We start from the raw sequence: 13754 nt of genomic DNA, 5'->3' as shown, positions 1-13754 counted from the left end.
TAATGGAGAAGGGGGGTTGACTGAAGTGGGTAAGTACTAGAAGGGAACCGTTTCTTATCCTTTGATCCCTTTAGCCCCTGAAAGCCGTCTGTGAGCTGCTTGTATCTGCAGGGAGCGCTCAAGAGTGCTGGTGGAATTATGAGGTTGGGATTTCACCTCCAGGAGTGCACTCCTGTGCTTTAGGAAGCCAGAAAAAGAATGTAAGCGCATCTTTCTTATTTTTAATGAGGAAACTGAGGCACAGAAAGCAAAAACAAGAGCGACAGTAGTAGCAGCTGAAAAACAAATTCTGATTTCTAGTTCTGATTTCTAGTCTTCTGCTCTATTCATACAAAAATGAAACAGGTCACAGTTGGTGGGCAGGCCTGGCTTCCTGAGGGCAGTTCCGCCGCCTCGGCTGCCACTGGCCTTTCCCTCCTGCACCTCTGGGGCCTGCAGCTCAGGGAGGGGGGGGTGCACCCGCCTGCTCACCTTGAGGTGATAGAGCACGACACCTGTGCTGAGCACGTCGTCCTCCAAGGCCATCAGGTGTGGCAGGCTGGAGTCAATGACCAGCCCAGCCTGCCTCTTGTTGATGTCCACTCTGTAATGTTCCACGAGAGCCTGCCACTCATTCCACTTCTGGGCCCAGTCTTTAGACAGCTGGTCTGTCTGTGGAGACAGAGGGGTGGTCTTGGACACTCAGCACGAGGAGCAGACAGTGCCAGTGCCATCCTGGCCCATTTCCAGGCATCACATCCTCACTTTCCTCCCCGGGGACTATTCAAGGCCCCACAGAGGCCCTTGCACCTCCTCTGTAAGCTCTCTGTGCTTTCTAAGTTTTACTCAATAGTTACTACTAATTTTATAAATAGAAATTCAATAAATGTTATTTTTAAAGTTTTCTGCAATGAGCATGTATTGTTTTTAGGGGGGAAAAAAGCACCATAAATGCTATTTTTGAAAATTAGTTGGGGGACTTCCCTGGTAGTCCAGTGGCTAAGACTCTGTGCTCCCAATGCAGAGGACCTGGGTTCGATCCCTGCTCAGGGAACTAGATCCTATATGCCACAACTAAAAAATCCATCATGCTGAAGATCAAAGATCCTACGTGCTGAGACTAAGACCCAATGCATCCAAATAAATAAATAAATATAAAAAAAAATTAGTTGGGATATGAGTCAAACATCGTTTAAATTCCCTTCTTTGCATGACCATCCTGTGTTATCTACACTGGGAGTCCTCTTGTGACCTAACACTTCCACTTGAGTTCTAATATAAGTTTGCGCACCCCTCAAAGACCCACAAAGCACCAATAGCAGTCTCCCCAGGGAGAATGAAGGCTATAAAACTGGTCCAAAAGACCATGCAATAGTAAAGTAACAGCAGCAGTAACAATAAAACACTGACGGCTTACTATGGATCAGGAACAGGATTTTCTTTTCTTTTTTTTTCTAGGAACAGAATTTAAAAAATAAATATACTAAGGCTTAGAGGCCTTAAGCAGGAGAAGGCAATGGCACCCCACTCCAGTACTCTTGCCTGGAGAATCCCATAGATGGAGGAGCCTGGTAGGCTGCAGTCCATGGGGTCGCAAAGAGTCGGACACGACTGAGCGACTTCACTTTGAATTTTCACTTTCATGCATTGGAGAAGGAAATCGCAACCCACTCCAGTGTTCTTGCCTGGAGAATCCCAGGGACGCGGGAGCCTGGTGGGCTGCGGTCTATGGGGTCGCAAAGAGTCGGACACGACTGAAGGGACTTAGCAGCAGCAGCAGAGGCCTTAAGCTAACCCCACTGGGGAAATGTGAAGGAACAATGTTGAATAAGGGGTCCTTTTTCCTTCTTGTGGTAGAAATTGATGTCAGGGCAAGAAACTTCCTTTGGGAGTGAAGAACTGAGGAAGACCAGAAAAGGAACTAGATTCAGCTAACTCTTAATCTTATAAAGAAGAAAATTTAATTTTTTAAAAAATTTATTTTTAATTAAGAAAAAAGAAATTATGCCAACTTTAGGTAGAAGTATTTTATGATCCTAGAAATATTCTTTTCTTTTTTTTGGTCATGCCACATGTTTTACAGGATCTTAGTTCCCCCACCAGGGACTGAATCCATGCCTCCTGGAGCAGAAGTACAGTTCTAACCACTGGACTGCCAGGGAATTCCTGAAACATTCTTTTTAATATTATAATCATTAAGTTGAAGTTCGAAAACTACAGGATACCTATGAAGGGCTGGCAGAGGTGAGTGGCAGGGCACACTCCCCTGAAGGTGCTGCAGAGGACACCTCCCCTCTGGAGACCTTTATCACCCACTCCTACCTGCCTAAAGTTGTAAGGCCAGGAAGTGGCAGGTTCAAGTCCAGTCTGCCAGCCTGTATAATGTAAAAATGCTAATAAGCCTGGAATGAAGCAAAAATCAGAACATATAGCTAAACACAATTTTTGAGAAACTTCTGAATATCTGAAATAGTCTTAAAGTTTCATTTGAGTAACAAAATACTGACATAGCCAGTTATGTTATACTGTACGTTATATTGTAATAACATACAAGGATGATGCAGTGGAACACTAGAAGTGGGGACATTCATTTATAAGACCTAAATCCAACCTGTCACCAAATAATGCCTACCACTTCTTCCTTTTAAATGTCTCCAGGAATTACCATTTGATTCAATCTCCCCAAATATACTCACCCTCACAGGGTCACAAAAACAGTCTCTTTCCTTGTTGGTCTCTCTGTTTCCAGGCCTCAATCCATCCTACATGCAACTGTCATATTAATTTCCCCCTATATACTCCTTTATCATGTCACCAACTTGGTTTAAGAAGCTATGAGTAACCTGCTTATGTCAAGTACACACCTCCTAAACCGGCCCTCTCCTCCCCTCAGTGCCTCTATCAGGAGCACGTATCCTGGCTGGCTCCAAGGTCCTCACACTGCATGTGTCTACATGGTCTCTCACAGCAGCTCTTCTCTCACTTCTGTGGCTTTGCCTCTGTCATCCCTCCCTTACACTGACACCTCAGCCCATCTCCTTATCTAACAGACCTTATCCATCCTCCTAGGTCTAGTTCAAATTCTCTGCCTTCCTACTCCAGCACTGAAGCTGTCAATGAAAGTTCCAAGCCACCATGATTTCTTCCTTCTGAAGCTCTTTCCATCTAACTCATGTAAGTTACTGCATTGAATCATTCTCTAAATGTGCTTCCAACTAGACTGCAAGCCACTTGAGGGCAGGGACTTCTCTGTGTCTGCTGCAGCATCAGGCTGAACACCTATTTGGTACTCAGTGACTACCTGTCATTTAGTTGATTTACTTATTTACTGGAAAATAATATTTTTCTACGCTACTGTACTGTCTGAAAGGAGTTATTATGATCCCCTGAGAGAACAAAGCAGAGTCAGAAAGCCAATCAGCAGCCCTAAGACAAACATCCCCAAACTCAAGGCTCAATGGAGACAAAAGTTTTCTCTATATAGAACCTCTCTGTCCTGATGAGGGAGCAGTCCTGGCCCACGAATGATGGAGGGAGGTCAGAACTGTTCCCAAGGTGAAGTGAAGCACAACAGAGTGCCCCCAACATACCCACCTTCAATTCATTTTGGAGAATCAGCTCCTTCAGGTTTTCATCCTTTCCCTCATTCAATGAATGGAAGTTTCTCTGTACAAAGAGAGAGATGTGCTTCATGGGCCCCACCCTTACTCTTAGGAAAGAAAGGTGCAGATAAAGGAAAGACCTTATTGTTAAAATCAGAAGCAAATCAGAAGGCTAAGTATTGGGCTCAGAGTGGTACAAAGAAGGAGAATTCGAGGTAATTTTTTCTGGTAAATTTTTCTGGTAATTTTTTCTCACACCCTGTATCTGCCCACATACAGAACAAGGGTCATGCAGGCCGATGCCCTTTGGACAGCAGAGATGATAGAGTAAAAGGGTGCCCATCCCTTCTGAAACTACACAGGTAATCATAGCTCCTGTCCTGTCTCTGCTCCCACTCTGTTCTTCAAGCATCACCTGACTGAGAACACAGAATGCAGCAGGGCTCAGATCCTCTGCAGAAGAGAAGGGTCTCCTGAGGACAGAAAACTCCTGATGCCCACATACCAGCTCAAAGCTCAGCAGCATGGCTTTCAGTCTCCCAATCTCTTCCCTGAGTTCTCTGATCAACTTCACATTTGCATCCTGAAACACAGGGAGAACTCGGTCACCACTGACTGATATGAAGGCCCAAATGGCTATGAGGTGCTACTCGCAATGAGCTTGGAAGAGGCAGATCATTCCTTTGGAGTAATTTCTAGGGCAGTCTTTTCAAAGTGTGGTCCCAGGACCAGCAGGAGCTTCACCTAAGAGCTAGTGAGAAATACGAAATCTGTGGACCCCCATTCCCTACAATGCCCCTGCTGCTGCTAAGTCGCTTCAGTTGTGTCCAACTCTGTGTGACCCCATAGACAGCCTCCTACCAGGCTCCTCTGTCTCTGGGATACTCCAGGCAAGAACAGTGGAGTGGGTTGCCATTTCCTTCTCCAATGCATGAAAGTGAAAAGTGAAAGTGAAGTCACTCAGTCATGTCCAACTCTTAGTGACCTCATGGACTGCAGCCTACCAGGCTCCCCCGTCCATGGGATTTTCCAAGCAAGACTACTGGAGTGGGGTGCCATTACAATGCCCTAACACCTACTAAATTATAAGGTCTTCAGGGCTGATTTAATAAACCATCCAAGTGATTTTGATACACATTGAAATTTCAGAATCACTGCCTTAGAGCAGGACATCAGGCAGGTAATACGAACACCAGAGTATGCTAATCTTCCAGTATTATGTGTGACTAAACTTAGTGCCTAATTATTGATACACTGCCCTTTAAAACAGTCCACAGATGAGCTATACGTGGGCCACCCATTTGTAATTCCTGCCCTGGAATTTTTTACCAAAACTGAAAAGCAAATGAGGAACTTTTAGAATATTCTCATCATTAATTCAGCTTTAAAGGCTAAAAAATTCTTCATATGCCACTTTTAGCCCAAAACAGAGATGTCACTGCAATTTGCATATGAAAAAAGGCACAAAGCAACATAAACTCAGAATAAAGGCAGTAAACACAGACACTCTTAAGTGATCTTTCCTCCAGTGGCAATAGTGTACCAGGGATATTAAGATCAATGGCCATAGGGAAACACCTAAAATAAATTATTTTAAAAGGCAACTGGATGAAGCCACTTGGGATATGAGAAAAGAAAGAATTTTGCTCTCTCATCACTTGGAGAACAAGTCTGGCCACTGGGGTGAGTACAAGGAGAAATCAATGGGAGGAAAACCGGAGAACTTGGTGTGAGCTGTAGGAAACCAGGACTTCAGAGGGAGGTCTCACCTCATTTACCCTCGGCTTGTTGATGATGTTTTTGGCATTGGATGCATATCTCAATGTACTCATGGTCTCACTGTAGCTAGTGTGTGCAGGAGAAATGGCTGGGGTAGAAGCAGAAAGTTAAAACACACGCCGAGCCCTTCCCACCCAGCCCATGACCACTGGCCTTGCTGCTATCACCCAGGCTGAATAAGACCCTTGATGAAATGGGCAGCCATGGTCCTTACTCTGAGGCAGAGCACCAGACCCAACACAGAACAAACTCCACAGCCCACTCACTGGCAACCATGATGGTTCTGGAGTTGCCTCCGAGGCTGTCCTTCAGCAGCCAGGTCAACACCGAGTCTCGGTAGGGGATGTATGACTGCCTCCGGGAGGGTCCCGCTCCACTGCTGGTCCCGGAAGGAGAGCTAGGGAGCCCGCTGTCACCACCATCGCTAGCTGCACTGTTGAGGCTCTGGCAGCTGTTGAATACCTGAGAGTTCTGGGCTTAAGAGACAATAATAAAAGTGGAAGAAAAAAAAAAGTAATTATGAAACAAATGCATTAAAACAAAGCAATGGCTGGAGAACACAAACATCATACTCCCTAATCCCTTTCTGTCTATGTCAGGAGGCTTTAAATGTGGGCCCTGAATTAGACCCTGGACTCAAGCAATGGAATATTGAAGACACATAATTTCTCAGTCTCTCTTCTTTTTGTAATGAGTGGTAGGATGATGGTAATGCTGTAATCAAAAACCATAAATATCCATTTTTCATGCCCCAAACCAGAAGGTAAACTTTATTAAAGAGAACCTTTTAAGTACCTACCCTATTCTGGCAAAATGAAAACATGTGAATTGTTTTCCAAAGTCTCCCTCCCACTCTGGTCCTCCAGGTTACTGGCAAAATACCTAAGGTGGAGATGACGATTCCCAGAGTCACAAGAGACTTGTTGATATTGGCTCCTTCAGTAATCCGGTCCTTACAGTAACTGGGATCTGCTCTTTCACTAAAACACAGTCGATGAAAACAGAAACAGAAGCAAACAAGAAGACACTATCCTTTTAACACTGTTGAAAAACACTATCCATTGTGTTGCCCTTCATGTAAAAGATCCATATAATAAATTCCCCTTAGAATTCAGTTCCAGAAATAATGTTACCGTCATGCCATGAACTGGCATCCTTCTACACCCCAGGCAATAAAAATCAAATAATTCATTACATTTGGCTGTCAAAGAACTTTGAGCTAAAAGTAATACTCATTTACTGTAATGATACCAATATAGCTTTCTGTTATATACCATTCCCCTTTTCTTTACTGTTTTAATTTCACATGTTAATGGCTTTATGGTATCTGGGTCATTAACAGTTTCAAATTCCTTATTCAAATAAATGGGAAATATTAAAAATTCACACTTCCAGTTGGCTGATACAGTTTCTTTCAGAAAGCACTTAAGCTTTTAAGGGAGTACTGTACCATATTAATTATTTAATAGTTTTAAAATAAGAAAATTTGCCTTATTTCATGTTACACTCTTTTCTGACTACATTATTCCTGAAAATTTCTTCTTTCTAGATATGTAAATGAGTAAAATTCATGCTTTCATCTAATACTTTTTAAAAAGGCAGTATTTTATCCCCAATACCACAATGTTTTTTAAAGCTTTTCTTTTTTCTGAAGAGATGTGTAGAGCTGCATAAAATCAATACTAGGTCAAAGGAAAAAAGTGTGTTCAGTCACCTGTACTTAAAGCACCAGTTTTCCATCTTGGCTGCACACAGCCTCACTCCCCTTGACTCCACTAATAGTCTCATTTATTTCATCTGAGGTGCAGCCTAGGCACTGGGACCTCTGAAAGGTCCAGGTGACTTCAGTGGGCAGCTAAGATTGAGAGCCCCTAACACAGAACTTCTCAGCCCTAGAAAACTATAATTTCTTAACCTAGCATTCAATTTGTTTCTTTTGTAATTTTTCTCAGGATGATTGAAATGTGTAAAAGGTGGGGAAAAGTTTATTCCCTGTAAAATGGGCAAGAACAGGGTCACTGTCAAGGAAATAATTCCACCTGGTTTTGAGATCCTAATTTACCTGCCTGCTAGGTCCACAAGGTTGATCTTGCTAGCGATTTCAGAGGGGAGGTTGTTCTCCAGGAATGCCTGAGGGATGAAATAGATTTAGAATGTCATTTGGAATGACGTGTTGTTGTTTTCCCCACAGACCCCCTCCTAACCAAGATGATATTCGGATTTTTAGCCAATTCACTCAAGAAATCTGTATTCTAATGTCCTCTGAACCAGATGAGCTCTCAATATCTGACAGGTACAATTAGTAAGCCCTGGGTTCTTCCTTCATTAAAAATATGAGCAAAACTTCCATAGAGTAGGTAGGCAACCTCCTCCCCATCCCCCACAAAGTTTCCTGAGCACAATTTACCAGGTAAATACTCAACTCTGCTCTGGGAGGCTCTGACTCATCAGTAGAGATCCACAGCAGGTGGCGGTGTGCTGGGCAGGGGGTTGCCTCTTGTTAACCTCTCACAGGCTTCCCTGGTGGCTCAGACAGTAAAGAGTCTGCCTGCAATGCAGGAGACCTGGGTTTGATCCCTGGGTCGGGAAGATCCCTTGGAGAAGGGAATGGCAACCCAAGGAAGATCCCTTGGAGAAGGGAATGGCAACCCACTCCAGTATTCTTCCCTGGAGAATTCCAGGGACAGAGGAGCCTGGTGGGCTGCCGTCTATGGGGTCACACTGAGTCAGACACAACTGAAGTGACTTAGCAGCAGCAGCAGCAGAACACAGCCTAAGTCACAGCATGTTATTAATCTGCTGGGCAGGACTCTCTCTGTGTTTTAAGCAGGGACATCCAGTCCTCAAGAGCAAAACTACGCTGGCTTTTTTTTTTAATTCAATATGGGATTTTTGTTGTTTTATTTTAATGTTGTGCATCCATGGCCAAAATCCAGTTTTAAAACATTTCCAATAACTTCCCAAATTCCCTCAAGTCTGTTTGCAATCAATCTCCATTGTCATCTCCAGCCCCAGACCAACACTGAATTTTTTATCTATAAATCTGTCTTCTCAGGATATTTCACACAAACAGAATCATACAATGTCTGGCTTCTTTCATTGTGCATAATTATTTATAGATTCATTCAGATTGAAGTACATGTCAAAAGCTCAATTTTATTGCTAAGTATTAATAGTATCAGCTATATGAATATATCATGGTTTGTTCATCCATTCACCTCTTAATGAACATTTGGGTTGTTTCCAGTTTTGAACAATTACTAACAAAGCTGCTGTGAATATTTGTGTGTAAGTCTTTCTATGGCCATATGATTTCTTTTCTCTTGAGAAAACACATAGGAGTGTAATGGCTGAATCATACGGTAGGTATGTGTTTAATTTTTTAAGAAACTAATTCTTTTTCAAAGTTGTACCATTTTACATTCCCACCAGTACAATAATGTATGAGAACTCCAATTCCTGCGCATCTTGCCAGTATTTAGTATAATCATTCTTTTTAATTTCAGCCATTTTAAAAGGTGGGCAGTGATAGCTATTTGATGTTAACTTGCATTCCTCTAATAATTAATGATGTCTGCATCTTCTCAAGTGTTTAATTGTCATCTGTATATTTTCTTAAGTATCAGTTCAAAATTTCTGCCCATCTTTTTGAGTTGTTTTACTGAGTTTAGAGAGTTTTGGATCTATTCTGAACACAAGCCTTTTATCTGACATACATTTTACAAAAAGCCTATCTGTGGCTTTTCTTTTTATTTACTTAATAGTATCTTTTGAAGATCAGAAGTTTTAAATTTTGACCCATTCCAAATTGCAATTTGTTCTTTTGTTCAATTTATATTTATAGTGCCATTTCTAAAAATACCTTTGCCTAGTCCAAGGTCACAAGGTTCACCCATGTTATTTTTCTATCATACAAGTTGAATGTTTTAGGTTTCACATGAGTGTCTATGATCCAGTTTGGTTAATTTTTTAATAAAATATACACTAATGATTTTCAACACGTTTGCTGACTGGTTTTGGCCACCATTATTTTTTTATTTTTCTTATGCCTATTTTCTCTTCTTTCTTTCTAGGATTCCCATTATACTTATGCTGACACACCTGATATCCGACAGGTCTGTGCAGCTCTGTTCATTTTTCTTCAATTACTCTTCTTCAAATTGAATGATTTCTATTGTTTTATCTTCAACTTCATTAATTCTTCTGACATCTAAAATTGACTCTTGAGTCCCATTAGTGAATTTTTCATTTCTGTGGTTATACATTTCCATTTCCAGAATTTCCCCCTTTAAAATAACTTCTATCATTTTATTGAAATTCCCTTGAGTCATAATCAGCATGTTTTCCTTTAATTCTTTACAACATGGTTTCCTTCAGCTCTTTGAACATATTCTATTAGCTGCCTGGAAGTCTTTGTATGCTAAATCCAACAAGTGGAGTACTTAACAGGCAGTTTCTAGTGACTGTTTTATTTTCCTAGGTGTGGGCTGCATTTTCTTATTTGTTTTTGCATGTCTTAATTTTTGGTTGAATACCAGACATTTTAGATAACACCATAACAACCCTGGATTCTGATCTTTTTCCTCTTGAAGGTGATAGTGATTGTTGCTTTGTCTGTCTGGTAACCTGCCTGTACTAAAGCTCTAAAATCTGACTCCTCTACAACATGCAGCCAAATTCAGCTTTTTTCCTTTAGTTGTTTTTAATTTTAGGCCTGGCTTCTAGGGGGCCACCAGTGTCTGCATACCTTAATGTTGAGCCAAAGATTGGTCAGAAATTGCAATTAAACACCTTGAGCCAATAGACTTTTACTCTCTGCTGATGGATCTATGTGTAAGCTGGGAAATTCACTAAAAATTCTGGCCACTTTAAGTTTACTCCAGCATTCAGTAGCCAACAGGGCCCTCTTGTGTCTTTTCTGCACATGCGTGCAGATTCTGTCAGTCAGGGCTATATGGGCACATAGTCTCTGATGCCTATGTGTACAGCTTCCATTCAACCCAGGATATGTGAAAATCTTATCAAGCTCCCTATGGCCATATCATCTCCCAGAATTCCCAGTTAAACCCCCAGATAATTTTCCAGTTCACTTCTTGCCTGAAGCAGATCTACAATCTCAGGTTAATGGAGCCACTGATCTCCTTGTTAGCTTGCCACCAAGATCACCCCCTTTAACTGACAATGCTCCCAATCAAGTGAACCCCTCGAGCAGTGGCAGCAACCGAGCTGCTGGCTTCCACCATCTGCCCTTCTCTGATTGAACTTCCTCACTGACAAAGATTGGGGTGTGGGTGGGGATGGGAGCAGCCCAAGGGAACATGCCATACATTTGTACTCTTGCCAGAAATTCAGTAGCTCTCTTGAATACATGCTTCTCAGTTTATATGGCTTTGATCTATTCTGAAATACTTATTTTGACAGTTTTGTCTAGGTTTACTGTTGCTTTGGGAGGATAGGATTTGTTAACCTCCTCACTCCATCATAATAAAAGCGAAGCTTCTACTTTTTAATTTTAATGTGTATTTTCATTTCAATCTTGCTTTATTTTAAATGCCCAGACTGATCATATGGATATGAAAGTGCTTTGAAATGTTAAAAGCAAAATGTTAGTCAAAGATACTTGATTAGTCTTTATGAAATGCCTCTAGCCATTCTGGGTGAGCAGCTTAGTAGATTGTGTGTAAGTCCTACTTATAATATTAGGTCATATCAGAGGACCTATAAAGGGATGGGTAGAAAGAAAGAAAAACAGGAAGATGGAAAATTAGTCAAAAGGAACAATGAAAGGAAGAAATCTGAGCAAACATTTAAGTGGTAACCAACCTGTGTATAGTAGATAGTGAAGATGGCGTGGGATCTGCTGCTGGCTTCATGAACATGGGTTGCTGCTGTGATTCTGCGTACACAAGGGAAGAAAATTAGGACAAGATTGCTTATGCACGGTGGATCCTTAAGGATCCATGGGGAACACAAGAAAAAATGTTAGTGCTGAGGTTCACAAGTGAGGATCACGAAACACCAGTATTTAGTCTTTTAAAGTTAGGAGAATGGTCCCAAGAGAGCAGAAGCAGTGTTCCAGGTACTGATATCTGAGAACAACAGTGAGTATAACTTCATAATAAACCACAATTAGAACTTTTTTTAAGCAATAGAAGTTAAAAATCAGAATGGAAAGGTGTGATACTAGAGAATCATCAACCTGGAAGAATTCCCTAAAACAAACCTATTTAAATTAGACAAGTAGATATGGAGAACTTGTTGGAGAAGAAGGCTCAAAGACAGCGAAAGTAAGTCATTATTAAGAATATTAATCTCATGGTGCCAGGAAGGGCTTTAAAACTGAGATCTTGAATTACATGAACATCATGCTTAAGCCAGGTGAAGAATGCACAGTCTCCCTGAGAGATTCATTTCAATGGTGACGTTTAAAGTCTGAAGAGTCCTCTCTTTATCTAAATCTAAGTCAGTCAATATGGCTTCAGTTTAAGACCAACTCATTGACTTCTGTTCTCAGAGAAGTTACAGAATTGAAGAGTTAAAATCTAGAGGCTGGTCAACTGAAGGATAAAAAGGACAAGGTGAAGCCTGACACTTAACAATCAAGGAACTCAGGGTACCCTGAAGACAGGAAGTAAGTGCTTCCAGGATAGTTCTATGAAAACCAAGGAACAGAAGTTTAAATTTAAATCTTTTCCTTTATGTTCAATTAACTCAGACACGTTATTAACAGGGGACATAGAAGACTCCAAATTCCTCAGTTTTGTTTTTTTTTTCAGGTGAAAAAGGCTATTTGGGGGGCATATATTAATAACATTGTGGGTATTCCACAGTAACTAAAAATATAGAGTATTATCATAATTTACAATAGCTTTTAGGAGAGTCTACAGCACCTAGTATTTCATAGCTGATTCTAAACAGTCTTTTTGAGTAAACTTTACATGCTTCCCAGATGGCGCAGTGGTAAAGAATCCACCTGCCAATGCAGGACATACAAGAGACATGGGTCGGGAAGATCCTCTGGAGAAGGAAATGGCAACCCACTCCAGTATTCTTGCCTGGGAAGTCCCATGGACAGAGGAGAGATGGGGCTGCAAAAAAGCTGGACACGACTTAGTGACTCAATAACAATTACAGTATGCAAAACTTTTCTGGAACAAAAAATGGTTTTCTGAAAAATTTTAAACTATATTGTACTATAGTATCTCTATCAAGGAAAGGACAATGCAGGCAAGAATCATTTCTTTGATGAAAACAGCAGAAATTGTGTATTATAAGACAAAACATAGGGTAATTTTCTGGGCTTACTACCTAGTATTACTATATCCAGGACAAACTCCAGCTTCACCACCAGTGAGAAGAGCATTAAATCTCAGCCATGTCCCCCTACCCTGGGTACATTTTTGTTCTGACAAAGGCCTCCTGATTGTGAATGTGGGGAGCTGCAGAGAGAATCTATACTGCAAAAAGGCAGTGAGAACACAGGAAAGGAGAATGAGACTGAAAGAATGACAGGGACAAACAAACCTGTTACCTGTTTGCTATTCCCTCCTCCAAGAGTTGAATTACTTGCTTATAGTTGGTAACTACGTGTTGAGATAAACCTATCAGATTTGTGAGGAGGAAAAAAGAGATTAAATAAAATTTTTTGGCAAAGTTTAACCTTTTCTTGTAGGTAATTAAATTTATTATCCTATTTCATATTAGCTGGCAGACAAAAATTGAGGAACAACTTAATTCATTCAGATAATGGATTAAATGAACAAATATTTACTGGGAGCCTACTGTCAGGCACTGTGACAGTCTCTCTGGAAACATCAGTCTCTACGCTCCCAGAGATTATAGTCTAGAATTCATATAGTGGTTATGCTAACAACAAAAATAATAATAATAATTCCTTACAAACAGACTCATGGACTTTGGGAACGAACCTATGGTTGCCAGAGGGAAGGATGAGGGAAAGGAAAGTTAGGGAGTTTGGGAGGGACATGTACTCATAGCCATACTTAAAATGGATAACCAACATGGACCTACTGTATAGCACATGGAACTCTGCTCAGCGTTATGTGGATGGGAGGGGAGTTTGGGGGAGAAAGGATACATGTATATGTATGGCTGAGTCTCTTCGCTGTTCACCTGAAACTGTCACAACATTGTGGGTTATCAGCTATACCCCAAGATGAAATTAAAAGTTTAAAAAAAATCCTTAGAATTGTACTATATTTAAGTTATAAGAAAAGTTCTCATGAATTACTTCATTTGGCCCTCATCAAATTTCTGAGGTAGATAGGGCCTAAATGCCCCACAAAATGGTGGACTCAATTTGACATACAAAACACAGTACACGTGTCCTTATCCTCCCACAGTTTACAGTCATGAGAAATCATACAAGATAAT

The 13754-nt window shown here is 41.1% G+C and overlaps 1 protein-coding gene across 6 annotated transcripts in view; it reads right to left on the bottom strand.

Annotated features, from left to right (window-relative positions):
- The window catches only part of STARD9 (StAR related lipid transfer domain containing 9), a 140203-nt gene that overhangs the window by 64351 nt on the left and 62098 nt on the right, over positions 1-13754 (bottom strand). For all 6 annotated transcript variants that reach the window (XM_024998192.2, XM_024998201.2, XM_024998193.2 and 3 more), the window contains 9 exons: positions 12892-12961; positions 11184-11256; positions 7423-7490; positions 6243-6340; positions 5627-5836; positions 5351-5448; positions 4087-4164; positions 3574-3645; positions 472-651 (listed from right to left, as the gene is read on the bottom strand). In XM_024998192.2, the coding sequence (XP_024853960.1) occupies positions 472-651; positions 3574-3645; positions 4087-4164; positions 5351-5448; positions 5627-5836; positions 6243-6340; positions 7423-7490; positions 11184-11256; positions 12892-12961 (947 nt within the window). The remainder of the gene's footprint in view (positions 1-471; positions 652-3573; positions 3646-4086; positions 4165-5350; positions 5449-5626; positions 5837-6242; positions 6341-7422; positions 7491-11183; positions 11257-12891; positions 12962-13754) is intronic.

This window comes from Bos taurus, chromosome 10 (genome assembly GCF_002263795.3).
Source record: "Bos taurus isolate L1 Dominette 01449 registration number 42190680 breed Hereford chromosome 10, ARS-UCD2.0, whole genome shotgun sequence".
In the NCBI taxonomy this organism is placed as follows: Eukaryota; Metazoa; Chordata; class Mammalia; order Artiodactyla; family Bovidae; genus Bos; species Bos taurus.
The sequence above is the reverse complement of the archived record's forward strand: the minus strand, read 5'-3'. Positions and strand labels throughout refer to the sequence as shown.